At 35.5% G+C, this 26,833-nt stretch overlaps 1 protein-coding gene across 1 annotated transcript in view; it reads left to right on the top strand.

Annotated features, from left to right (window-relative positions):
• The window catches only part of LOC148942491 (uncharacterized), a 55,906-nt gene extending 29,358 nt beyond the window's left edge, over positions 1 to 26,548 (top strand). Inside the window, exons 2-5 of the mRNA XM_089102514.1 lie at positions 9,284 to 9,658; positions 14,079 to 14,298; positions 16,428 to 16,591; positions 26,147 to 26,548. Coding sequence (XP_088958640.1) covers positions 9,284 to 9,658; positions 14,079 to 14,298; positions 16,428 to 16,591; positions 26,147 to 26,401 — 1,014 coding nt within the window. The 3' untranslated portion in view covers positions 26,402 to 26,548. The remainder of the gene's footprint in view (positions 1 to 9,283; positions 9,659 to 14,078; positions 14,299 to 16,427; positions 16,592 to 26,146) is intronic.
• Positions 26,549 to 26,833: the final 285 nt, after the last annotated feature.

Genomic DNA, 26,833 nt, shown 5'->3' with positions numbered 1-26,833 from the left:
GAAATGCAAGAGTTGGAATATTTCAGTAGTGTTTTGTCGTGGTTTACTTTGTTATAGTTACATTCACTTAATTTTTCAAAGTTAATTTTTAATTTCTATCGTTGAAATGCAAGAGTTGGAATATTTCAGTAGTGTTTTGTTGTGGTTTACCTTGTCATGGTTACATTCTTTTGATTTTTCAAAGTTCATTTTGAATTTCTTTCATTGAAATGCAAGAGTTGGATTATTTCAGTAGTGTTTTGTAGTGGTTTACCATGTCACAGTTACATTCTCTTGATTTTTCAAAGTTAATTTTGAATTTCATTCGTTGAAAAGCAAGAGTTGAAACATTTCAGTTGTTTTTTGTCATGGTTTTCTTTATCACAGTTGCATTTTCTGTATTTTTCAAAGTTCATTTAGTTTTTCTTTCATTGAAATGCAAGAGTTGGAATATTTAAGTAGTGTTGTGTCATGGTTTACCTTGTGACAATTACATTCGCTTGATTTTTAAAAGTTCATTTTGGATTTCTTTATTTGAAATGCAAGAGTTGGAATATTTCAGAAGCGTTTTGTCGTGGTTTACCATGTCACGGTTACATTCGTTTGATTTTTCAAAGTTCATTTTTGATTTCTTTAATTGAAATGCAAGAGTTGTAATATTTCAGTAGTGTTTTTTTGTGGTTTACTTTGTCACACTTACATTCTCATTATTTTTCAGTTCATTTTGGATTTATTTAATTGAAATGCAAGAGTTGGAATATTTCAGTAGTGTTTTGTCGTGGTTTACCTTGTCACAGTTACATTTTCTGTATTTTTCAAAGTTCATTTCGGTTTTCTTTCATTGAAATGCAAGAGTTGAAATATTTCAGTAGTGTTTTGTCTTGGTTTACCTTGTCACAGTTACATTCGCTTTATTTTTAAAATTTCATTTTGTATTTCTTTAGTTGAAATGCAAGAGTTGGAATATTTCAGAAGCGTTTTGTCATGGTTTACCTTGTCACAGTTACATTCGCTTGATTTTTCAAAGTTCATTTTGGATTTCTTTCATTGAAATGCAAGAGTTGAAATATTTCAGTAGTATTTTGTTGTGGTTTACTTTGTCACACTTACATTCTCATGATTTTTCAAAGTTCATTTTGGATTTCTTTCATTGAAATGCAAGAGTTGGAATATTTCAGTAGTGTTTTGTCGTGGTTTACCTTGTCATACTTACATTCTCTTGATTTTTCAAAGTTAATTTTTGATTTATTTCATTGAAATGCAAGAGTTTGAATATTTCAGTAGTTTTTTCTTGTGGTTTACCTTGTCACACTTACATTTTTTCTTTATTTTTGTTATGTTAGGTTAGGTTAGGCTAGATCAAGTTTGGTTAGGTTAGGTTAAGTTAGGTTAGGTTAGCCTACGTACGCGCGTACGTAGGCTAACCTAACTTAACCTAACTTAACCTAACCTAACCAAACTTGATCTAGCCTAACCTAACCTAACATAACAAAAATAAAGAAAAATTTAAGTGTGACAAGGTAAACCACAAGAAAAAACTACTGAAATATTCAAACTCTTGCATTTCAATGAAAGAAATCCAAAATGAACTTTGAAAAATCAAGAGAATGTAAGTATGACAAGGTAAACCACGACAAAACACTACTGAAATATTCCAACTCTTGCATTTCAATGAAAGAAATCCAAAATGAGCTTTGAAAAATCATGAGAATGTAAGTGTGACAAAGTAAACCACAACAAAACACTACTGAAATATTTCAACTCTTGCATTTCAATGAATGAAATCCAAAATGAACTTTGAAAAATCAAGGGAATGTAACTGTGACATGGTAAACCATGATAAAACACTACTGAAATAATCCCACTCTTTCATTTCAATGAAAGAAATTCAAGATGAACTTTGAAAAATCAAGAGAATATAACTGTGACAAGGTAAACCATGACAAAACGCTTCTGAAATATTCCAACTCTTGCATTTCAACGAAGGAAATCGAAAATGAACTTTGAAAAATCAAGGGGATGTAACTGTGACTAGGTAAACCACGACAAAACGATACTGAAATATTCTCACTCTTGCATTTCAATAAAAGAAATACAAAATGAACTTTCAAAAATCAAGAGAATGTAACTGTGACAAGGTAAACCACAACCAAACGCTACTGAAATGTTAAAACTCTTGCATTTCAATTAAAGAAAACCGAAATGAACATTGAAAAATCCAGAAAATTTAACTGTGACAAGGTAAACCACGACAAAACACTACTGAAATATTCAAACTCTTTAATTTCAATGAAATAAATTCAAAATGAACTTTGAAAAATCAAGTGAATGTAACTGTGATATGGTAAAACACGACAAAACGCTTCTGAAGTATTCCAACTCTTGCATTTCAACTAAAGAAATCCAAAATTAACTTTGAAAAATCAAGAGAATGTAACTGTGACAAGGTAAAACACGACAAAACACTACTGAAATATTCCAACTCTTGCATTTCAATGAAAGAAAACCGAAATGAACTTTGAAAAATCAAGATAATGTAACTGTGACATGGTAAACCACGACAAAACTCTTCTGAAATATTCCAACTCTTGCATTTCAATGAAAGAAAACCGAAATGAACTTTGAAAAATCCAGAAAATGTAACTGTGACAAGGTAAACCACGAAAAAACACTACTGAAATATTCCAACTCTTGCATTTCAATGAAAGAAATTCAAAATGAAGTTTGAAAAATCAAGGGAATGTAACTGTGACATGGTAAACCACGACAAAACTCTTCTGAAATATTCCAACTCTTGAATTTCAAATAAATAAATCCAAAATGAACTTTTAAAAATCAAGCTAATGTAACTGTGACAAGGTAAAACACGACAAAACACTACTGAAATATTCCAACTCTTGCATTTCAATGAAAGAAAACCGAAAAGAACTTTGAAAAATCAAGCGAATGTAACTGTGACAAGGTAAACCACAACAAAACACTATTAAAATATTCCAACTCTTGCATTTCAACGAAAGAAATTGAAAATGAACTTTGAAAAATCATGAAAATGTAACTGTGACAAGGTAAAACACGACAAAACACTACTGAAATATTCCAACTCTTGCATTTCAATGTAAGAAATTCAAAATTAACTTTGAAAAATCATGAGAATGTAACTGTGACAAGGTAAACCACGACAAAACACTATTGAAATATTCAAACTCTTGCATTTCAACTATAGAAATTCAAAATGAACTTGGAAAAATCAAGAAAATGTAACTGTGACAAGGTAAACCATGAAAAAACACTACTCAAATATTCCAACTCTTGCATTTCAATGATAGAAATTCAAAATGAACTTTGAAAAATTAAGAGAATGTAACTGTGACAAGGTAAACCATGACAAAACACTACTGTAATAATCCCACTCTTGCTTTTCAAGGAAAGAAAAAGAAAACGAACTTTGAAAAATCCTGAAAATTTAACTGCGACAAGGTAAACCACGACAAAACGGAATATTTTAACTCTTGCATTTTATAGAAAGAAATCCAAAACGATCTTTGAAAAATCAAGATAATGTAAGTGTAACAATGTTAACCAAGACATAAAACTACTGAAATATTACAACTCTTGCATTTCGACGATAGAAATTCAAAATAAACTTTGAAAAATCAAGAAAATTTAACTTTGACAATATAAACCACGACAAAAAACTACTGAAATATTCCAACTCTTGCATTTCAATGAAAGAAAACCGGAATGAACTTTGAAAAATCAAGAAAATGTAACTGTGACAAGGTGAACCACTACAAAACACTACTGAAATATTCCAACTCTTACATTTCAACGAAAGAAATTCAAAATGAGCTTTGAAAAAACAAGAAAATGTAACTGTGACAAGGTAAACCACGACAAAACACTACTGAAATATTCCAACTCTTGCATTTCAACGAAAGAAATTCAAAATGAACTTTGAAAAAACAAGAAAATGTAATTGTGACACGGTAAACCACCACAAAACACTACTGAAATATTCCAACTCATGCATTTCAACGATAGAAATTCAAAATGAACTTTGAAAAATCAAGAGAATGTAACTGTGGCAAAGTAAACCATGACAAACCACTACTGAAATAATCCAACTCTTGCATTTCAACGAAAGAAATTCAAAATGAACTTTGAAAAATCAAGATAATGTAACTGTGACAAGGTAAACCACGACAAAACACTACTGAAATATTCCAACTCTTGCATTTCAACGAAGGAAATCCAAAATAAAATTTGAAAAATCCATAGAGTGTAACTGTGACAAGGCAAACCCCGAAAGAACACTACTGAAATATACCAACTCTTGCATTTCAATGAAAGAAATTCAAAAATGAACTTTGAAAAATCCAGAGAACGTAACTCTGACAAGGTAAACCACGACAAAACACTTCTGAAATATTCCAACTCTTGCATTTCAATGAAAGAAAACCTAAATGAACTTTGAAAAATCAAGAAAATTTAACTGTGACAAGGTAAACCACGACAAAACACTACTGAAATATTCCAACTCTTGCATTTCAATGAAAGAAATTCAAAATGAACTTTGAAAAATCAAGGGAATGTAACTGTGACATGGTAATCCACGACAAAACGCTTCTGAAATATTCCAACTCTTGCATTTCAACTAAAGAAATCCAAAATGAACTTTGAAAAATCAAGCGAATGTAACTGTGACAATGTAAAACACGACAAAACACTACTGAAATATTCCAACTCTTTCATTTCAATGAAAGAAAACCTAAATGAACTTTTAAAAATCAAGAAAATTTAACTGTGACATGGTAAACCACGACAAAACACTTCTGAAATATTCCAACTCTTGCATTTCAATGAAAGAAAACCGAAATGAACTTTGAAAAATCCAGAAAATGTAACTGTGACAAGGTAAACCACGACAAAACACTACTGAAATATTCCAACTCTTGCATTTCATTGAAAGAAATTCAAAATGAACTTTGAAAAATCAAGGGGATGTAACTGTGACATGGTAAACCACGACAAAACGCTTCTGAAATATTCCAACTCTTGCATTTCAACTAAAGAAATCCAAACTGAACTTTGAAAAATCAAGCGAATGTAACTGTGACAAGGTAAAACACGACAAAACACTACTGAAATATTCCAACTCTTGCATTTCAATGAAAGAAAACCGAAATGAACTTTGAAAAATCAAGAAAATGTAACTGTGACAAGGTAAACCACAACAAAACACTACTGAAATATTCCAGCTCTTGCATTTCAAAGAAAGAAATTCAAAATGAACTTTGAAAAATCATGAAAATGTAACTGTGACAAGGTAAACCACGTCAAAACACTACTGAAATATTCCAACTCTTGCATTTCAATGTAAGAAATTCCAAATGAACTTTGAAAAATCATGAAAATGTAACTGTGACAAGGTAAACCACGAAAAAACACTACTGAAATATTCCAACTCTTGCATTTCAACGATAGAAATTCAAAATGAACTTTGAAAAATTAAGAGAATGTAACTGTGACAAGGTAAACCATGAAAAAACATTACTGAAATATTCCAACTCTTGAATTTCAACGATAGAAATTCAAAATGAACTTTGAAAAATTAAGACAATGTAACTGTGACAAGGTAAACCATGACAAAACACTACTGTAATAATCCAACTCTTGCATTTCAATGAAAGAAATTCAAAATGAACTTTGAAAAATCAAGAAAATGTAACTGTGACAAGGTAAACCACGACAAAACGCTACTGAAATATTTCAACGAAGGAAATTCAAAATGAACGTTGAAAAATCAGACCTTTGGAGGGGGGGGGGTCGTTCTGTGTCTCAATGCACAAAAAAAGTATAAAAAATGGGGGAGGGAAGGGGAGGGGGAGGGAGGGGAGGAGGAGGGGAGGATGAGGGAGGAGGATGAGGAGGAGGGAGGAGGGGGAGGAGGGGAGGGGAGGAGGGGAGGGGAGGGGAAGGGGAGGAGGAGGGAGGAGATGGAGGGAGAGGGGCCCCTTTGGAGGGCCAAAGGGGGGTGGGGCCCTTTGGGCCCCGGGGGGGGGTCTGGGGGAACCTTGAGGGGCGGTGGGCCCTTTGGGAGCCCAGTGGACCTTTGAGGACTGGTGGCTTCCTTCGGGGTTCGGGTAGAGGGATTGGAACCCTTTGGGGTTGGGGTAGGGGGATCGGAACCCTTTGGGGTTGGGGTAGCGGACCTCACGACACTGTTCAAATGAAACTTGTGTATTATAACGACCACAGAGTTTCACCCTCAAATTGTCTTCTATAATCATCTTTTAGAATGTCTCTAACTGTTTCGCCGAAATAATTCCATAACCTGTCTAAAACAGTTTCGCCCAAATAATCCCTAAATGTAATTTCAGCGTGTTCCTTTGGTTTTTGACATCTCTGCGCTAACGCATTTCAAATTAATAAGAAACCTGATTCCCGCGCTAAAACAATTCATCGCTAAGATGTTTCTTGGAGAACTGTTTCCATGGCGTTTGGTTATTAATATCTTTGGAGTTCGACCAAAAGAGTTGTTTCCGAGGCAAAGACATTAATGACTTGGATCTATTCCTGGAGAAATGTTGACAGTACCTGTCAGACATTATTAAACTTTGCCTGGAAATAATTTGATTAATGACTGACAGCACAGGTGTTCCAAATTCCCAATCGATTACGCAATCAATTTCTCAGAAATCCATCTCCCTAGGGACTCTATGCCCATATTAGGAGCCCCTTCAGCATTAAAAATGCGGACAGGACCACGTGGTCCTGCTCGGACTGGCACCCCCCTTCTACTAGGAGGCACAGGGGTTATCGGCACTACTAGTGTTAATATTTGCTCGTTTTGAGTTTGACTTGACTATTTATTCTAATTTCTGTACTGAGTCTCATTTATTTATTGATAGTGATTAGTGGTATTTTTACGCTTGGATGATTTCTTGACCTCATTTCTGCTCATTTCTGGCTTAATTAAACTTTTCGGTTATCTTCGACAAACTTGTTTTGTGGAAAAAATTTTTATTAGATTAATTTCTATTCGTCATTTTCATGAAAAAAATAATATATTATATCTTTTCGAGTTTTTTTTCTATAAGAATCCAAAGTTTGGCTTGCTATTTGTATGTTGGAAGAAACTTTTTCAACAATTGCATTCTCAAAGTCATAATTTCCGGACCTTTAAATTACGCTGAACAAAATGGCTATCTCAAAAATTTTATTGGGTGCGTTTGGAGAAGTGATTGACATGGGGGAGGGGAGCTGGTTGCCCTCCATGAGCTCTTTTTGAAGTTCCTAAGACATTTCTTTCTTTAAGAAGTGCCCTGGTCTAAAAAACAAACCAATATATTGTGCCCACTTTGCTCTTTACTAAGGCACCGCTGTCGCACTGCCTATGATATTTTTTGTCTTGAGATTTCAATTATACAGCACTGGAAGTGCCGATTAGACCAGGTAAGCCCCTCCTAAAATTCAGCCTATGGGCGCCCATGTACACTGATATTTATTAATCAAAATGTTAATATTATTTGATTTATTAAAGTTATAAAAGTAAAAACATTTAAATTTTTTCAGTAAAGTGCAAATTATGTTATCGCCTTGGGAAGGCATAGGAGTTTTGAGCCCTACTCATGTTAATTTCTGTTCGTTTTGGGTTTGACTCGGTTATCTATTGTAATTTCTATTCGTTTTGGGTTTCATTTATTTATCAATGTTGATTTGTGGTAGTTTCACGGTTGGTAGATTATTTGATTTTATTTTTGCTCATTTTTGGTTTAATGGAGTTCTTTACTTTTCTTTGAAAAACTTATTTTGGGGAAAAAGTTTTTTTTTAAATAATTACAATAAATAACCGAGTCAAACTCAAAACGAGCAACAATTAACATGAGTAGGGCTGATAACCCCAATGCCTTCTCAAGACCAGAACATAATTTGCGCTTTACTGATAAAAAAAATAAAAAAATGGCCGTGGATTGTCAGGCTAATTGACATATACTGATATTTATTTCTTGAAGTTTCGATAATTTTTTATTTATGAATGTAAGAAAAGTGAAAACATATAAAACGTATTTTGTTTTCAGTAAAGCGCAAATTCTGTTCTCGTCTTGAGAAGGCATGGAGCTTATCAGCCCTACTCATGTTAATTTTTTCTCGTTTTGAGTTCGACTCGGCTACTTATTGTAATTTCTTTTCGTTCACAATCCAATGAGTCCCCTCCGAAGTTTATGCCTAAACCATTTCTATAGAAACTTTATATGCCCCCAGGGCATAACTTACGACCCTTGCCTTAAGATGGGTTGTCATCCTCAAAGATTTCCTTTCCAGACCTTTTAACTACGCTGAACAAAATAGCTATCTCAAAATTTTGATTTGATGGGTTTGGGGAAATGGTGGGCAAGGGAGGGGGGCTAGAGCTGCCCTCTATTCACTTTCGACAATTAATAGAGGCACTAGCCCCTTCAATTTCCAATCGAATGAGCCTTTTTAGAAGTTTCTACGACAACAAGTGACCATCTCAAAATTTCTATCAGATGCATTTCGGGGAAATACGAGGTGTGGGGGGGGATATTTACCCTCCGATCATTCTGAATCTCAAATAGGGGACTAGAACTTCTGATTAGCCTCCAAAGATATAATTTCCGGACCCTACAACTGCGTTGAACAAAATAACTATATCATTGGATGTGTTTATGGAAACGGTGGGCGTGGGAGAGAGGTTAGTTGTCCTCCAATCACTTTTGACTATTATAAAGGGCGCTAGCCCTTTCAATTTACAATTGAATGAACCCTTTTTGAAGTTCCTACGACAACTCCTTCCAAAACCAAAAAAAAACTTCGAAGTTCCTACGACAACTCTAAAACAAAAAAAAAAAACTAATAATAATAATAATGCATTGTGCCCATATCTCTCTTTACTTACGCAGAGCTATTGCGCTGCCTATGATTTCATAAAGATCGAAGTAACTATAATATTCTAAATGCACAATACTGTCTGAAACAACCGAACCGTCCTGTTGTAAGTTTATTGAGATTTTGGGCGCTTAAAGTATAAAGGGGGAGGGGCAAGAATTTTTTTCGATTTTTTAAAATGAACTGGCAAAAAAAGATTTTTAAGATAAAAACTGGATAAATTTTAATTTTTTCTCTCTCAATTTATTTCTTCCTTGCTTGAACGTGATAGCTTTGGAAAAACGAGGTAGCTTTTTTCAATCCTCAAAATAGGGAGTGAGTGAGGATTTGGGAGTGAGAAAAAGAAACGAATAAGCTTTGCAAATAAACATTTTGCATGTTTTTTCCATTTCAGGCAGATGATCAATTAATTTCTGATGCCCTATTTACGGAATTTACAGATATAGAACTACCAATACAAGAACAAGAAGATAACAGTTTGGCATGGATCGCCGAAATCGACATTACACCTTTACAAGATATTACACATGAGCCAGATAAGCTACCAGATGAAGATCTTCTAAGTCATCTACTTAAACCTTTAGATGGATACATGTATCTTAAAAATGACTTTGATGATCCTTGGATGGAGAACAGGAATTTTTCGTCCCAGTTTCCAGCACAAAATCAAAATAGATGGCAGAACTGTCAGTATTATGGGAATCAACTATCGTCGGAATATAACGAGGAACATTTGGCCGTGCATGATTATGCAACAAGAAGATACGCAGTAAGTGCCTAGCTTTGTAATTGCATATAAGTTAACAGATAAGGCACTAGTGTAGCGGTTGGCCTCAGAAGGAAACTCTAAAAAATTCAAAAATACTTGTATCTTTCCTAAAAGAATTTCAGTTTGCTTTCCCCCCCCCCCCTGAATGGTTGAATATATAGACCAAATATTATGTTTTCCATGAATTTTCCCGTTACTTGATATAGTCGAAGTTGTTCGTTTGACATCAAATATATTTGAAGAAAAAAATCATCTATGGAAAATTTCTGAAGAGTGAATAGTTTGTGCTATGTATTTGACCATTAGACGAGGGGCCAGTAGATAAAGTACATTAAAAACCTCTGAGGAACGATATAAGTAACTATTTTAGGAATTTTCAGAGTTAATTTAAGAATTTTCAAGGTTAATTTCAGAATTTTCTAGTGCTCCCTTCTGAGGAAGCCAACCACTACACTAGTACCACAGATAGCAGTTAATGAACTAAGTGACTTCAAATGCAGCAAGGTGTCTCACTTGCTGGAGTAGAATTACCTGAAATGTTATTGGAAAACAGGTTCAAAGCTAATTTTGATCATGCTCTATGAGCGTGAAATCTTGCTCTATTCTCTATGATGCTCTATGCTCTATGATCAATCTCTATGATCGTGAAATCTTGCTCTATTCTCTGTGATGCTCTATGCTCTATGATCAAGCTCTATGAGCGTGAAATCTTGCTCTATTCTCTACGATGCTCTATGCTCTATGATCAAGCTCTATGAGCGTGAAATCTTGCTCTATTCTCTATGCTCTATGATCAAGCTCTATGATCGTGAAATCTTGCTCTATTCTCTATGATGCTCTATGTTCTATGATCAAGCTCTATGAGCGTGAAATCTTGCTCTATTCTCTTTGATGCTCTATGCTCTATGATCAAGCTCTATGAGCGTGGAATCTTGCTCTATTCTCTATGATGTTCTATGCTCTATGATCGAGCTCTATGATCGTGAAATCTTGCTCTATTCTATATGAGGCTCTATGCTCTATGATCGAGCTCTTTGATCGTGAAATCTTGCTCTATTCTCTGCGATGATCTATGCTCTATGATCAAGCTCTTTGATCGTGTAATCTTGCTCGATTCTCTATGATGCTCTATGATCTATGATCTAGCTCTGTGAGCGTGAAATCTTGCTCTGTTCTCTATGATGCTCTATGCTCTATGAGCAAGCTCTATGAGCGTGAAATCTTGCTCTATTCTCTATGATGCTCTACGCTCTATGATCAAGCTCTATGAGCGTGAAATCTTGCTCTATTCTCTATGATGCTCTATGCTCTATGATCAAGCTCTATGATCGTGAAATCTTGCTCTATTCTCTGTGATGCTCTATGCTCTATGATCAAGCTCTATGAGCGTGAAATCTTGCTCTATTCTCTATGATGCTCTATGCTCTATGATCAAGCTCTTTGAGCGTGAAATCTTGCTCTCTTCTCTATGATGCTCTATGCTCTATGATCAAGCTCTATGATCGTGAAATCTTGCTCTATTCTCTATGATGCTCTATGCTCTATGATCAAGCTCTATGAGCGTGAAATCTTGCTCTCTTCTCTATGATGCTCTATGCTCTATGACCAAGCTCTATGAGCGTGAAATCTTGCTCTATTCTCTATGATGCTCTATGCTCTATGATCAAGCTCTATGAGCGTGAAATCTTGCTCTATTCTCTATGATGCTCTATGCTCTATGATCAAGCTCTTTGAGCGTGAAATCTTGCTCTATTCTCTATGATGCTCTATGCTCTATGATCAAGCTCTATGAGCGTGAAATCTTGTTCGATTCTCTATGATGCTCTATGCTCTATGATCAAGCTCTATGAGCGTGAAATCTTGCTCTATTCTTTATGATGCTCTATGCTCTATGATCAGGCTCTATGAGCGTGAAATCTTGCTCTCTTCTGTATGATGCTCTATGATCAAGCTCTATGAGCGTGGAATCTTGCTCTATTCTCTATGATGTTCTATGCTCTATGATCGAGCTCTATGAGCGTGAAATCTTGCTCTATTCTCTATGATGCTCTATGCTCTATGATCAAGCTCTATGATCGTGAAATCTTGCTCTATTCTCTATGATGATCTATGCTCTATGATCAAGCTCTATGAGCGTGAAATCTTGATATATTCTCTATGATGCTCTATGCTCTATGATCAAGCTCTATGAGCGTGAAATCTTGCTCTATTCTCTATGATGCTCTATGCTCTATGATCAAGCTCTATGAGCGTGAAAAATCTTTACTGGAGAAAAACACAAAATTCAGGAGTTTTCAGTTATTTACATCTTTAGGCCACTAACACATCGGCCGATGAAGTTTTCTGCTTTGCTAAGTAATTAAAAAAATAAATAAAAATGCAATATAAGGTTTTCGTTTTCCATTAGCTTCATGCTCCGATTGTTGTTATTTTTCTCTTTTTTAAGAGAGAGACATCTATTAAGTACAGATAAAATGACGTTTAAGAGAGAGACGTCTATTAAGCACAGACAAAATGACGTTAAATACTTAAAAAATAGTTCTCACTCTGTCCATAGCAACCTCAATTAGGTCTCTGTGGGCAATTCTGATTGTTATTGAAAAAAACTCCTGGAAGAATTCTGAGGGTGTAAATTGAGCTTAGTTTCCCCATCCCCTTTTTTTCTTTTAAGGGGAATGCATGAAAAATATTGAGAGTCAATACATTCAGAGACCTTTATTTTACTGTTGACACAAGTCTGGATTTATACAAGACGTTGGCAGGATAGAATAAAAAATTAATTTTAAAACACATTTTAGATTCCATATTAGATACGGTAAAATAATTTTTATTTCAAAACGAATTTTACTAGCAATAATTGTCAGTTTGCTGCTTCTTCTCAAATGAACACACACAATTAAAAAACATAACCATCGATACTAATTGTCTCATTTTTTATATCTAATTATCTAAAATTTTATACAATTTTAATATCGGCTGTTGTGGCAATAGTGACAAGCTTCATTAATAAAGTAAATACATTATAACTGAGAAAAGAACGAACTTTTTTTTCAAATAACTAAAAATAAAATTATCTTGTTTTCAAAACTGTCGCTTGGCAAATTTTCACTTGCATTGCAATTGAATTGTTAAAAACGATGAAATCATTGCCCTCCCCCCTACATTTCTATGAATTGGCACCCTTATCCTTCCACTAGCTTACCTGTCGCATGTTACTGCAATCTCAAAAGAAAGAGAATTCAAGGAAAATCCCTAAAGAAAATGCCCCGTGAAAAATTTATCCCCACACACGTATCAATAACCATCGTATTTTTAGATTTAAAAGTATTCAAATATTCCACCCGTAAAATTCATCCTCCGGACAATTCTCGCCCTGGAAAATTCCCCCTGTGAAAACTTTCCCTTCAGAAAATCCCCCCGGAAGATTCCCCCTCCCTCAGAAAAGTACCCCCCCCCCGTAATCCCCCCTGAAAATGTTCCCATGTGGTAAAATAACGATCGTATTTTAAATTTAAAATTAGTGTATTTGAACAATTAGGTTATGACTTTAACTTATCCGTCAGTCATTTTTGGATAATTAATTTCAATAAAATGCAAGTAATTTGAACGGAAGTATTTGTGTTCAGGAGTCTCTAATTTCAGTCATCGCAAAAAGTAATAAGAGGGTTTTGGGTAGATTTACCCCTTAAACCTTCTCAAGAGTGTATTCAACAGCTTCTTAAAGTTTCTTGGCGATCAAGTGAACATTGCTGTAATACGTTAAGGACACACAGACAGACATGAATTCAGTTTTTTTCTATCTAAATAGATATGCCAAGTACCTTGTTCATACTTTTCGGGGGAAATCAGGTCAAATACCCCCCCCTCTCTCCCCTCCAACTGTGCTGATAATCTAAACGCCCAAACGGAACCGTAAAAGATAAAATAATTGACATAATGGAAATTAACAATATAAGAGCCACAGATACCAATACTGTGGAAAATTTTACTAAGAAAGTCATTGCTGTAAAATAAAAAATTAAAAAAAGGAGATGTAGGCGACTCAATCTCACCAAAAAAAAATGTTTAGCTCCGGTGTTGATGTACGACACTGATTTGCCATGTAATATGTCATAAAAATTCGCCCCATTAATAGTTTCATCAAAAAGGACAGTGACAAAATAGATTTTGTAATATCTAGGGAAAGGTAAGATAGTAATTTTTTCAATGAGAATACCAAAAAAGTATTTTTGATAACCCTAAAAGATGTTTTTCAAAATTTGTAAGGGGCAAAAAAATTGGAGGGCACAGGCCCTATATGCCCTCTCTAACTGACGCCACTCAAAGACGACACGAAAAAAAACAGCGAAGCACTGTCAGCCTACATTTGTCCCATCTTCTACTATTTTAACAACTTTAACAAGGAAAAATGTTGTTTTAGGTAAATTACATAGAAGAGGAAACAAATTACTATTCAAATTGTTCTCCTTTCCACATCAGTGATACACCCAGCCCTTTACCTAGAATAAAACTTCCAAATAAAGCAGCAGTTACAGATGGCAAAAAGGAAGAAGAACGGATTTTTGAATGCACAGTAGAAGGCTGTGGCAAACTTTATGCGAAAGCATCCCATTTGAAAGCTCATTTACGAAGACATACAGGTGACTTTCCTTTTTTTTTTTTTTAATGTTTCTTTTCTTATATTCTCTACAGTTTTCACAAGCTTATGTTGTTTATTTTGCTAATCGAATGACGCTACATGTACCCAGGCTCTTAAATAGTATTAAGTAAGAAAAACAAGTTTTTTTTAACTGAAAGTAAGGAGCGATATTAAAACTTAAAACAAACAGAAATTATTCCGTATATGAAAGGGGCTGTCCCCTCCTCAACGCCTTGGTCTTTACGCTAAAGTTTGACTCTTTCTCACAACTCTATTTTTTAAAACATAAAAAACTTTAGCGTAAAGAGCGAGGCGTTGAGGAGGGGACAGGCCCTTTCATATACAGGTAATTTCTGTTCGCTTTAAGTTTTAATGTCGCTCCTTACTTTCAATTAAAAAAATTTGTTTTTTTGTTTAATTTCTGAACTTTTTTGAATTAATGCAGTTTTGATTTTGGCTCACTGTACATGAATAATTAAAAGGAAATTTGCATATTAATTTTACTTTTTTTGGCTAAATGGCTTTCTCCAAATTTTGATCTGACGTAAAATACGAGATAACTTATGTAACGAACTTCTATGTTCGTATATTTTTATTTCGTAAATGAGGGGTTCTCCCTCTAGTCAATACTTCGCTCTTTACGCTAAAGTTCAAATTTTGTTCCAATTCTTTAAGAATAACCCTGAATCACAAAGGCCGTTTAATTAGAATAGATAGCTTTTTTGAAAGTACTAAACAAACTTTAGCGTAAAGAGCGAGGTTTTGACTAGGGGGAGAACCCATCATATACGTAATAATTCATGTTCGTTTTAAGTTTTAATGTTGCTCCTTAATTTCAGTTGAAAAACTTGTTTTTTTTTATTTAATTTCTGATCGTTTTTTTAAATATTGCTGGGAAATCCGACGCCCACCCCTCATATAAATGTCCCTTCCCCCATGACAATATCCACTTAGCCCCCCCCCCCCCTCCGGTCCCCCCCCACAAAAAAAATCCCTCTTGAAAACGTCTGCATACTTCCAAATAACAAATACTATATGTAAACAATGGGCATAGTTCACAACTTGTATCCCTTCCCCGGGGGACTGTGGGAGATTAAGTCATCCTCAAAGACATATTTACTAGGTTTTTTACTGTGCGGAACAAATTGGCTATCTCAAAATTCTGATCAGGTGGCTTTGGGATAAAAATGAGGGTGGGAGGGTGCCTAGTTGCCCTCCAATTTTTTCGGTCACTTATAAAGGGCACTATAACTTTTGATTTCCGTTCGAATGACCCCTCTCGCGATATTTTATGACCACTGGATCGATACGATCACCCCAGGGAAAAAAAAACAAAAAAAAAACAACAAACAAACAAATAAACACACATCCGTGATCTTTCTTCTGACAAAAAATGTAAAATTCCACTTTTTTGCAGATAGGAGCATAAAACCTCAACAGTAGGGTTCTATGATACGCAGAATATGATGGTTTTATTTTAATTAAGATTCTGTCACTTTTAGGGGGAGTTTTCCCTTTCTTTCGAAAATAAGGCAAATTTTTTCAGGCTAGTAACTTTTGATGGGTAAGATAAAACTTAAATATTTGAAATCAGCAGAAAAATCCGATTCTTTTGATGTATCTACTGGTATCAAAATTTCGTTTTTTAGAGTTTTGGTTACTATTGAGCCGCGTCACTCCTTATTTACAGTTCGCTACCACGAACTGTTTGATATGCAATACGTAGACACAAACGGCTTTGGGGATCAATTTTCAATTTTTGTAGTGTTGGTAAGGCCAAATGGGCCCTAAATTTTTACTTGTAAGAAAATGGTAGAGGCAAGGTGCTAGCTTTTGTCTCAAATCATTCTTGTTGTTTTTTCCTCTTAGCCCCTTGTGAATAAGTTAGTCTGTAAGATTTCCAAACTTTTATTAGACGATCCAGTCACAAACTTTCGGAAAACTTAATTAAAGTCCCTCCACGCACAGGGCAAAATGGGTTTTATTGCTGAAAGAACCCCAACCTTTATAATGGATTTTCGTCGCTACTTTCTATCGTCGGCTTAAGGAGGATGGGATATACAAAGTCAAAGTTTAACCTTGTCCATATATCTTAACTGGAGTCTCTTAAAATTTATTTTCCCTTTTCAGGTGAAAAACCGTTCCATTGTAATTGGCCAAACTGTGGGTGGAGGTTTTCAAGGTCAGACGAGCTGTCACGCCACAAAAGATCTCACTCTGGATACAAGCCATATGAATGCCTTGCCTGTCGAAAGAAATTTTCAAGGTCAGACCACCTTGCTAAACATTTAAAGGTTTGAACTCTTTACAATCACAATTTTTAATGAGTGGATTAATGATAACCCTATTAGCAATAATATTTGATACCCCTATTAGAAAATTTATAATACCCCTATTAGATACCCCAAAATGATACCCCTATTAGAAAATTTATAGCAATAAATTTTCTGTTTCACTTTATTAATTATTTATAAAATTCACCAGCAGAGTATCACCAAACTTGCAAAAGAACTTATCAAACTTCTATATTAGTTAGCAGATGATGTTTGATGGAGTGAAGCTCCCCTCTTTATTTGGAGTCTGTTGCTTTTTGTCCAATAAAACGGCAGTTTTTGTAAAAACGAAACACTGGAAAGAAGGTTGAACTCCAGCATAAGAAGTGAGGAACTGAGAGCCTTGTAGCCCCCATCCGATTTAGGATGGGGGCTACCCCATCCGATTTTTTTTTAATTGAATTACCCCATCCGATTACTTTTAATTGAATAAAGCCAGAACACTCAAGAAAGCCCTTCCACTTAAGAAGTAATGTTATTCAAAAGTTAAACTTTAAGACTAGATGTGAGGGTTAGAGTAATGTGACTACCTTATAATAGCACAGCCATGTAAATTCATTTGAAAATCAGTAGAGCTTAAAATATAGAGAATAATTTTTTGCAAACAAAGGACCTTACAAAACGGCACTAAACCTCCTCAACCCCTCTCACTTTCATTTAAGTATTGGCACAAGAGGAATATAACATCAGCTTATCTTTCTTTCATGTCCTAATGCTCAAAATTAAACAGTTTGTTCAGCTGTATTTGTCTCAACAAAATACAACTCAACAAAATACTCTTCAATGTAAACTCCCCCGTAAGGCTTTATGGCCAGGAAAAAAACAGGGGAGAAACAAAAATGAAACAAATACTTAAAAGACAAAAACATTTTCAACATCATATATTCACACCTTTAAGAGACTCAATACAAGAGAAATCATAAAATACAAAATCATAAGATACAATGATCAAAATAAAAAAAAAAAAAAAATTACTAGCTAGAAAATCCCTAACGTAATTTTTGAACATACCAAACGGGTGGCAGCTTCGTGCAAACACATAGAGCGTGTTCCAAATCCTGTTGCAAGTTTTCAGAGGGTTGAAGTCAGACCTCACTGATGGAGTACGAAGAATCTGTAAATTGCTGGAAGTGCGGAGATGATAAGTCGATTGATGAGAAACGGAAGATATATTATTACATAGAGCAGCAGGAAGATGGCCGTGCAACTGTAAAATGAAGAAAGAAGAACAAGAAAGAAAATAGAGGGATTTCAAATCAAGCAAGTGTTTAAGTGAAGATCGGTTAGTTTCCTTAATAAGAGTCCTTGCTTTATCATAAAAATTTGAAAGTGGTATCAGAGACGAGGGAAAAGTTGACATTCAAATAATAGAGCAATATGAAACATAAGACTGAACCAGGCTGTAAAACAAGATTCTAAGAATCGACCCTGGACGATTCTTTTTAAGCGTTATTTCTCGATAACTCATGACAGTTATTGCCCTCTTCAAAAGTCTGGTCTTCCTAATTTTGGTATGCGGCTGAATGCCGAAGATTTGTCTGATGTTTATAATTTAAAAAATCTGGATGAGACAAAGACTATGTTCCGCAAAAAGCTAATCGACAATCATCAAATTTATTTCCCTGAAAAATTTTTTAAAAAATGCTCCAGTGATAAACCCTTTATTAACCAAACTATAAAAACGCTAATTAGAACCAAACTGAAGCTTTTCAAAAATTGTAAACAAGATGAAGCCAATAAACAAAGAAAATCAATTAAGAGAGAAATTCGCAAATTGGCAAGATCGTACTACAAAAATAAGGTCGAAGTATTGTTTACTAATAAACCAAAAAACTGGTATTCTGAAGTTAAAAAGCTATGTGGCAGGAGGTTTGAACAGCTTAACTTCAATCTACCCGAGTCCCCTGACATTACTGCCAATAATCTCAATAAATTCCTCGCTTCCATTGTCCAGAGCTTTCCACCATTGTCCGACCAATTACCAACAGAAGCCCTTTCCCCTTATTTACCCACTGTTTCCCCGTCTGAGATAGAAAGAAGAATTCAAAAAATAAGAAAGACAAATATTTGTCCTTTGGATATCCCCTTTCCTCTTGTTAGTGCCTTAGATGATTTCTTGTCTAAACCCTTGTTTTTCCTGTTCAACAAAATTACTGAGTCTTGGCAAATGCCTGCAATTTGGAAACATGGTTTCATAACCCCTTTGAAAAAGAAAAGCGGAAAGCCTGGTTTTGAAGGTGTTCTGCCTATAACTCTTAATCCTATTTTCTCGAAACTTAATGAAGGATTAATTGCATATTGGCTAAAGAAAAAAATCCTACCTCTTACTGACTTGAAACAATTTGGGAACCTAAAATTCACCTCTACTTCCCATTACCTCGTTTCTCTTATTGATCACATTGAGAAAATCCTTGAAAAGCCTATGTCCTGGCTAAATTTAATTTCTATCGATCTTCAGAAGGCATTCGACTTTAGTTAACCACAATATTTTAATTGAGAAACTTGTTAACAAGTTCAATATTGATCCCTCACTGGTGAAATTAGTTGCCTCCTTCTTAACAAATAGATTACAAGGTGTCAAATACCAAAATCATTATTCAAATCCTCTCCCTGTCCACAACGACATACCCCAAGGTACTCTCCTTTTTTCAGTAATGATCAACAGCCTCGCAAAGGAATTTCCTGACCGATGGAACTTTGTTGATGACCTAACGGTTGTTGAAACTTGCTTCAGAAATTTAATAAGTGACCCTATGAGTATCCTCAATGAAATTGGAGGCAAGGCCTTAGACTTAGACATGACAGTAAACGCCTCTAAGTCCATGATAATGCCCATTTGTTTCCTCAAATCCTCGCCCTATTTTCTTAATCCTATCCCTCCTGAAATTTCTGTGTCCTCATTTAAACTACTTGGCGTCACAATTTCTTCAAATTTAAAGTGGGATATCCACGTTAAAGACATCATCCATAGAGCTAATGTGTCTATCGCCCTCCTTAAGCTCCTAAATAAATTCAGCGTTCCCCCTTCCCACTCCTTACAAATTTACACGTCTTTTGTCCGCCCGCATCTCGAATATGCTTGTCCGGTTTGGCACCCTTGTATCTCTCGCCAAGAATCGGAAAAAATTGAATCAATCCAAAAAAGAGCCTTGCGAATAATTTTCAAAGAAGGCAAGGTGCCGTACTCTCTGCTCCTAAGAAGAGCTAGTCTGAAAACCCTGGAGCAAAGGAGGATTTCGTTGTGCCTCCGTTTTGCAAGAAATGCCATAAAAAACCCTCGGACGGCAAGTATTTTCCCCAAAGGTCATTTTCCCCAAAGGATCACTCCAGATTACGGCCGCCTCGAGTTGTTTCTGAGCCCATCCCTGCTTTGTCCCCCATTCGCTGCGTTACTTCCAGATACGAAATAAATTTTATCCCCTTCTTTACAGAAAAAATAAATAAAATTCCGCAATAGTTTCTTCCCCCCCCCCCCTCTTTTTTTTATTAGCTGATGGTACTGCCCAGGTTCTTGCACTCATTTGATTGCCCCCCCCCCTTTTTTTTTCTTTTTTTTTTGCCAGTTTTTATTGCTTTTAACTCTTATTGATTTACTGTAGTTGAATTATTGACATTTTATTAGTATCCCTTTTAATTTAATTGCATTTATGTCTCGCTCTAAGTTTAGTTTGACCAGTTTTTAATGCATTTATGTCTCGCTCTAAGTTTAGTTTGACCAGTTTTTATCTTTTTAATTTTTTAATTGACTTTTTACAGTTTTAACGATTGACTTTTAAATGATTGTTCATTATGGTTTTCTCTATTTTGTTGTTGTTCTTTGCATTTTTATTGTAACCGTTTATATTGTCGACTCCAAAGTCCGAATTCGGCCCTTTGTGGGCCTGTGATAGCGATTTTTTTTAAATAAATATCTTATCTTATCCACATATGTGTTTAAGCTTTCTAAGGATTCCAAGACTCCTGGAAACTTTCATTTTAATCAGGTCAATATGATGCTTGAAGGAAAGATTTTCGTCAAGCAAGATGCCTAGGAATCGAACGTAACGATCCCTAGGTCTACTTAGAGAACCTCTTGATACGTGTATTTCATTTAAGTCAGGGTAAGCCCTTGAAACTCTAGAAAAAATGACTTCCCGACATTTAAGGCAAGATAATTTACATCAAATCATTGGATAACTCTTTCAAAAAGGGCATTTATCTTTGAACGAAGATCAGACTCAGTTCTACCAGCTGTGCCAAGAGTACTGTCATCAGCAAAAGCAATAAGTACACCCGGTAAGGACGAACTCTTGTCACAATTTATGATGGATGCTGGTTGACAAAGACGACAGCAAATGGTAGGTTTTAAATTTTGAACCGCATTAATAAGGTCATTGGCGTAGATTAAATAGAGTATCGGCCCAATAACAGATCCTTGTGGAACGCGAAACTCTATTCCCGAAGGGTTAAAAAAGTGCGGATCAACCGAGATGACTCGACCATATAAATATGATAGAAACCAGGAATAAGCATTCCCCCTTATACCAATATGGGACAGCTTCGAAAGAAGAATCTTGTGTGTTAACGAGTCGAATGCTTTTTGTACATCGAGAAAAAGAGCAGCAGGTATCAGACCAGAGTCAAGAAATGAATGTAAATAATTCAAAAGAGTTGCGCATGCATGCTCAGTTGATTGCTTCGCCCTAAAACCAAACTGAAAATCATGAAAAGTGTTTAGAATTAAGAAAATTAAGAGGTCGAGAATGCGTGGCTTTTTCAAATATTTTACTAAACACTGATAGAAGGGATACGGAACGATAATTTGCAGGATCATTCCTTGATCCACCTTAAAAAAGAATAATAACGCGAGCACGCTTTAAAGCACTTGGGAAAACACCATTTTCAAAGGAAAGATTGATAAGTCTCGTGAGGGCAGAAATGATGACAGGAAGAATGAACTTTACAATCTTAGTCGGAATACGGTCTGGGCCAGAAGATGAAGAACCCCTCGGGGCATTGACAATTCTGGCTATTTCAGCTTCAGAGGCAATACAATAAATATTCCCAATAAACTGAAAGACAAATGAAGAACTTGTAATTACCAGCTGGTTTCTTGTATTCTCAAATGCTTTCGGTGAAGCACAGGCCAAACTTTAGCGTAAATAGAGGAGGCCAGGGGAATGGTGGCTAATACCACTACATCTACTCCAAAATACTTATTGCAGTGCCAAACTTCAAGAGACAAACACTGCCACGCCCACTTATATTCCAACCCAATCAATTATCTGAACTCAGCTCCCATAGTTTAAAAGAGATATTTTATGCAACATCCATCTTACAGCAGAGCAGAAAAGCGGCGAAACGCGATTTGGGTTGTTACTAGCGAATATAATTGTTTATTTTTCAACTTCCCTACCACAGACATCTTCAGCTTATTTTACTATCTGTTCTCTTAAGATCCTTGATTCAGCAGGTTAATACATTTCTTTTCCTTAAGCCGCGTTTACATGGTTGCCATACAAGACACCAATTTCTAGACATCGACACTTTGAACCAGTGAGGGTTGCTTGTAAATGAGAAAACAAATTATGATTTGTTGGCAATAATTATGTCTAGATATTGCTGCCAAGCTAAGCATGCATGCGAATTGGACATTCAAGAAGAAAGGAAGGAATTGGATTTTAGGCGCTTCATTTGAAATATTAACTACTGGTGGCTCAAACGCATTAAGCGTTTCCAATTTGATTTAAAAACTAAAAGGATCTGTAATATAAGCATCAAAAGGAGTATTGTGACGCAAAATAGTATTGAGAATCAGACACAGCTTTAAAGGCAAAGCCCCGTTCCCATTTCGCCACTTACGGACAAAGAAGGATTTGGCACTAGACCCTTAAAGTCCAAACCGGCAGTACTGATCTCCGTTTCGAGGCCCATCACCCAGGAAGTGCCATGAAGGGCTTGGGGCCAGTCATCCTTTGTTTTTGCACACCCTCCCCACCCTCCCTCCCCTACCTACCTCCCCACCCTTCCTACCTTCCTCCCCAGGTGCCCATTTAGAGCTGGATCGACTCCTGGCTGAGCTTATAGTCACGCAACTGACCCCTGTCCGAAACCAAATAACCGGCCACGCCAAGAATCGAACCCCCAGTCCCTCGGACAAAGGGTTCCAAACCTAGCGCACCGACCTTTTGGCTAGGATGGCCGGAATTTAGGGACAAACTGGAAAATAAATCAGCCAATGAAAATGCCAGGAACAATGTTCTTGCTCCTTCATTGGCTGATCTGCTTCCATTATTATAACATTCCAAAAGTGAACACAGTTTATGAAACGCGGTTTGTTTTGCAGACAAATTTTTCTTTATTAATTTGAGAAAATTTTATCCAGCTATTTATCAATTTACGAAAAAAAGTATAGTGCATTCTGTAGATAAGAACAAATATGGGAAGACACATTGGAATAATTGACTATTGATTTTTTTGTTTCTCTTTAATATTTTTTTTTTTTCCAAAATAAAAAAAATATTTTTCATTTTCTTTAATTTCCTTTTATATAATGGGCTGTAGGTTTGTTTGATAGAAGCGTTAAAACACATTCTGAATGCACTTTGAAGTTTCTAACATTAAACTCCATAAACATAAAAAACTAGACATTTTTTCTGCTGCATATTTTGTACTTTAAAATCAAAACTAGCCAAGACTTTTCTCTTAATTCAAAATCAAAAATATTTAATATTTGATTTAAAATCAAAGCTACCCAAGACTTTTCTTTTTCATTTTTTTTTCAGTGCCATTTTTCTTTTTCTTCAGTGTCATTATTTATAGACTCTCTTAAATTGATCTTAGAACGGTTCTTTATTCCTTAGTTCTTAGAATCTCTTCAAATATTTTTAAAGAAAATGTGACGGAGATATGAGAGCAGACCTATATTTCTAGAATTTTTTAAAAAGCAGTTATTACATACTTATGGAAAGACGAATTTTCAACAAAGTGATACTCATCAAGTCGGTGATAATAAAGTGTATTTTTTTGTTTCCTAGGAAATTTTGTTAGAGAAGGGAAAAAAAATTTGGTCTTAAGTCTTTTCTGCTAAATGTAAATTGCAATGTATCGTAATGTATCGCGAAATCGTAAAAGCTGCTCTTAGGAGCATTTATACCAGTTGTCATAATGATAGGTGGTGTTTGCGTCTTTACATTAACGACTATGTCAATGCAATAATTTTCTGCCATTTTTTGTCGTGCAATAATATAAGTAGGATGTTAAAATCTCTCGTAACTTATAATCATGAATGCAGCGATAGCTGTATCATAGGCAGCGCGATAGTACTGCCTAAGTAAAGAACGATGTGGGCACAAGGTCTTTTTTTTCTTTCTCCATACCCGGGCACTTTGTATCAAAGATGTTGTCGTAGAAACTTCAAAAGGGGCTGATTCGATTGGAAATTGGAGTGATTAGTAGCAATTACAAAAAACGCCCGCTATCGGAGGCCAGCTAGCCTCCCCCCCCCCCGAGCCCCTCCTTCACCACAACACATCCAATCAAAATTTTGAGATAGTAATTTTGTTCAGCGTAGTTTATTTCCAGATAGAAAATATGATTTTGAGCAGGACACTCCCCCCCAACCCTCGGGGCAAGGGTTTTAAGTTATGCCCTGAGGGCATATAAGAATGATATTGGCACAATGTATCATTTTTTTTTTTTTCCTTTAGAGCAGGGCACTTCGTATCAAAGGAGTTGTCCCAGAAATCTCCAAAAGAGCTTATTTGTTTGAAAACTTAAGTTGTATACGCCCTTTTCAATAGTTGACAGTGATTGGAAGGCAAATGGACACACCTCCACTCTCACTATTTACCGAAACAACTCCAATCACAAGTTTGAGATAGACATTTTTATAAGCGTAGTTGATTTCCAGATAGAAATTATGTTTTTGGGGAGGACACTCCCCCACAGCCCTCAGGGCAAGGGTTGTAAGTTATGCCCTGGGGGCATATAAGGTTCTTATAGAAAGTGTTGCCGTAGAAACTTCAAAACAAGCTCATTCGATTGGAAATTCAAAGGGCTAGTGCCCTTTTTAATAGTCGAAAGTGATTGGATGCCAACTAGCCCCCCCCCCCCCCCCCCACGCCCGTCATTCCCCCAATCACATCCAATCAAAATTTTGAGGTAGCTGTTTTGTTCAGCGTAGTTGATTTCCAAATAGAAAATATTTTTTTGAGGAGGACGTCAACGTGGAGGTCAACGTGTGTAAAATTTGATCACTGGTTTGGTTTGACACAAGTGCATGATTTGGGTGCTGGGGAAAGGTGCAACCCCCCTCTAATTTGGATAATTTTCTTCTTTTTTTAACCTTATATTTTTCATAATAATAGGATTTTAATGATCTGTTTTCTCCGATTATTAAAGTCCAAGAAGAAAAAATATGGAAAGTATACTTTCTTATTAAAAGTTCGAAATTTTTTGCAGCGTTGCGGCAGAAAAATTACAATAATAACTTGATTTTAAATTATATTAAATACACACATTAAATTCTTTTAACATACTTCAGTTTTTAGATTTTATATATATTTTATATTGGACAGTATCTTATAAATAACTCCTCAAATATATCGGTGATATATTTTTTTGTCACTAAGACCCCTTGAGGTCTTAGTGACAAAATTGCAGATTTCTTTTTAAGAGAAATTTAAGGTAGCTGCGAAATCAAACCTATGTTCTATGTTCTGTTTTAGCGAAAACTCATGTTGAGTTCTTTATTTTATTCACCTAAGCTGGGCAAAGATTTTTTTTTGTAAGGTTCATGTATACATTCGAAAAACCTGAGAATGAACAAAAATCAATTTAAAAAACAAAGTTTTTCTGAAGAAGTAAAAAAAAGTTGTAGTTTCGAACAAAAAAAGAATGTTGCTTTGCAATATACGTAAGATATATGTGAAGAACAGTTTCAAGTAAACTAACTCCTGACATTTTTCTAATTTTAGAATTCTTAAAATCTAGCGCTTTACTGAAAACACAGTGCCGACGCAACAAAACAGGTTAAGACCAGACAAATACTTTAGTAGCCTACAAAATACAATACTATTTTACATGGCATGGCACTCAAATGACTTTCAGTGGCTATAAAATCAAAAGATTTCTCTGTGAAATTTTAATTCTCTAAGAACCCAAGCCCGCTCAGTTTTCAGTAAATGCTAGTTTTTCAGAAATTTTGCAAATAGGCCTATATGAAAATATCAGGAGTCAGTTTATTTGAAGTAGTTTTTCACATATATATTGATTAGGCTGCAAAGTGATCATTTTTCTTCGTTTCAAGTTTCAACTTTGCTCTTTAATTTCATCAGAAAACCGATGTTATGCTTAAAAGATCAATTTCAGATTTCTACATGACCGATGGGTGTTACATTTCAAATGCTACGAATAGACATTGGCCTGTGCCCAGTCAAATATGAAAAAAAAGGGAAACTGATGGCAGCCAAGATTCTTTTTCACAACAAAAGTACAGTTTCAGCGAATTAAATAACAATAATTTCCTTTTTTTAGGTTCACAGACGTGAGAGAATCCTTAGTCAGTGTAGTGGCAATCCTGTATCAGTTGCTGGTAGGCGCGGTCGTTTGCCAAACTCACTACTGAAAATCATACAAGAACGAGAAGAACAACTAAAAACTCCTCAGCACCCAATACCCCCTTCCCCCTCAACTGTAAACATCCAACCCATTCCACCTATGCAACCCCTTCCGCCGCTTGTAAATATCCAACCTATTCCACCTTTTGTGAAAATCCACGGCATCCAATGAAGTTTCTACTCTATTCTTCGAGTATTTAAACATATTTTCAGATGTTATGTTTTGAGTCATTTTTCTCCTTTTGGTAGGTCTAAAGGAGCAGAAACACAATAAATAAATTGCGGGCTTAATGTTGAGAACATGTAAGGCATGCTAGAATAATGGCCTCCTTTGCATGTTTTTTGCTTTTTTACGTATGCAACTATTTGAGGTACTTGTGCATTACGTGGGCAGTGCTAAAGAAGTCAAGTTTGGTTAATGCTAATAAAATAAAATGAATACATAATAGTTTATAAACAAATTTGGGCTATATATTTGTACATTAGGGGGGGGGGGTAAAGCATAGCTTGTAATAAATCCATAACCTAACCTAAGTACCTTTCCCCATCCCCCTAAACCCCTAAAAACAACAGTTTAAATATCGTAAACGCAATGAAAACCACG

Source organism: Artemia sp. Qi Xiang Cuo, chromosome 16 (assembly GCF_049724085.1).
Source record: "Artemia sp. Qi Xiang Cuo chromosome 16, ASM4972408v1, whole genome shotgun sequence".
Lineage (NCBI taxonomy): Eukaryota > Metazoa > Arthropoda > Branchiopoda > Anostraca > Artemiidae > Artemia > Artemia sp. Qi Xiang Cuo.
The sequence above is the reverse complement of the archived record's forward strand: the minus strand, read 5'-3'. Positions and strand labels throughout refer to the sequence as shown.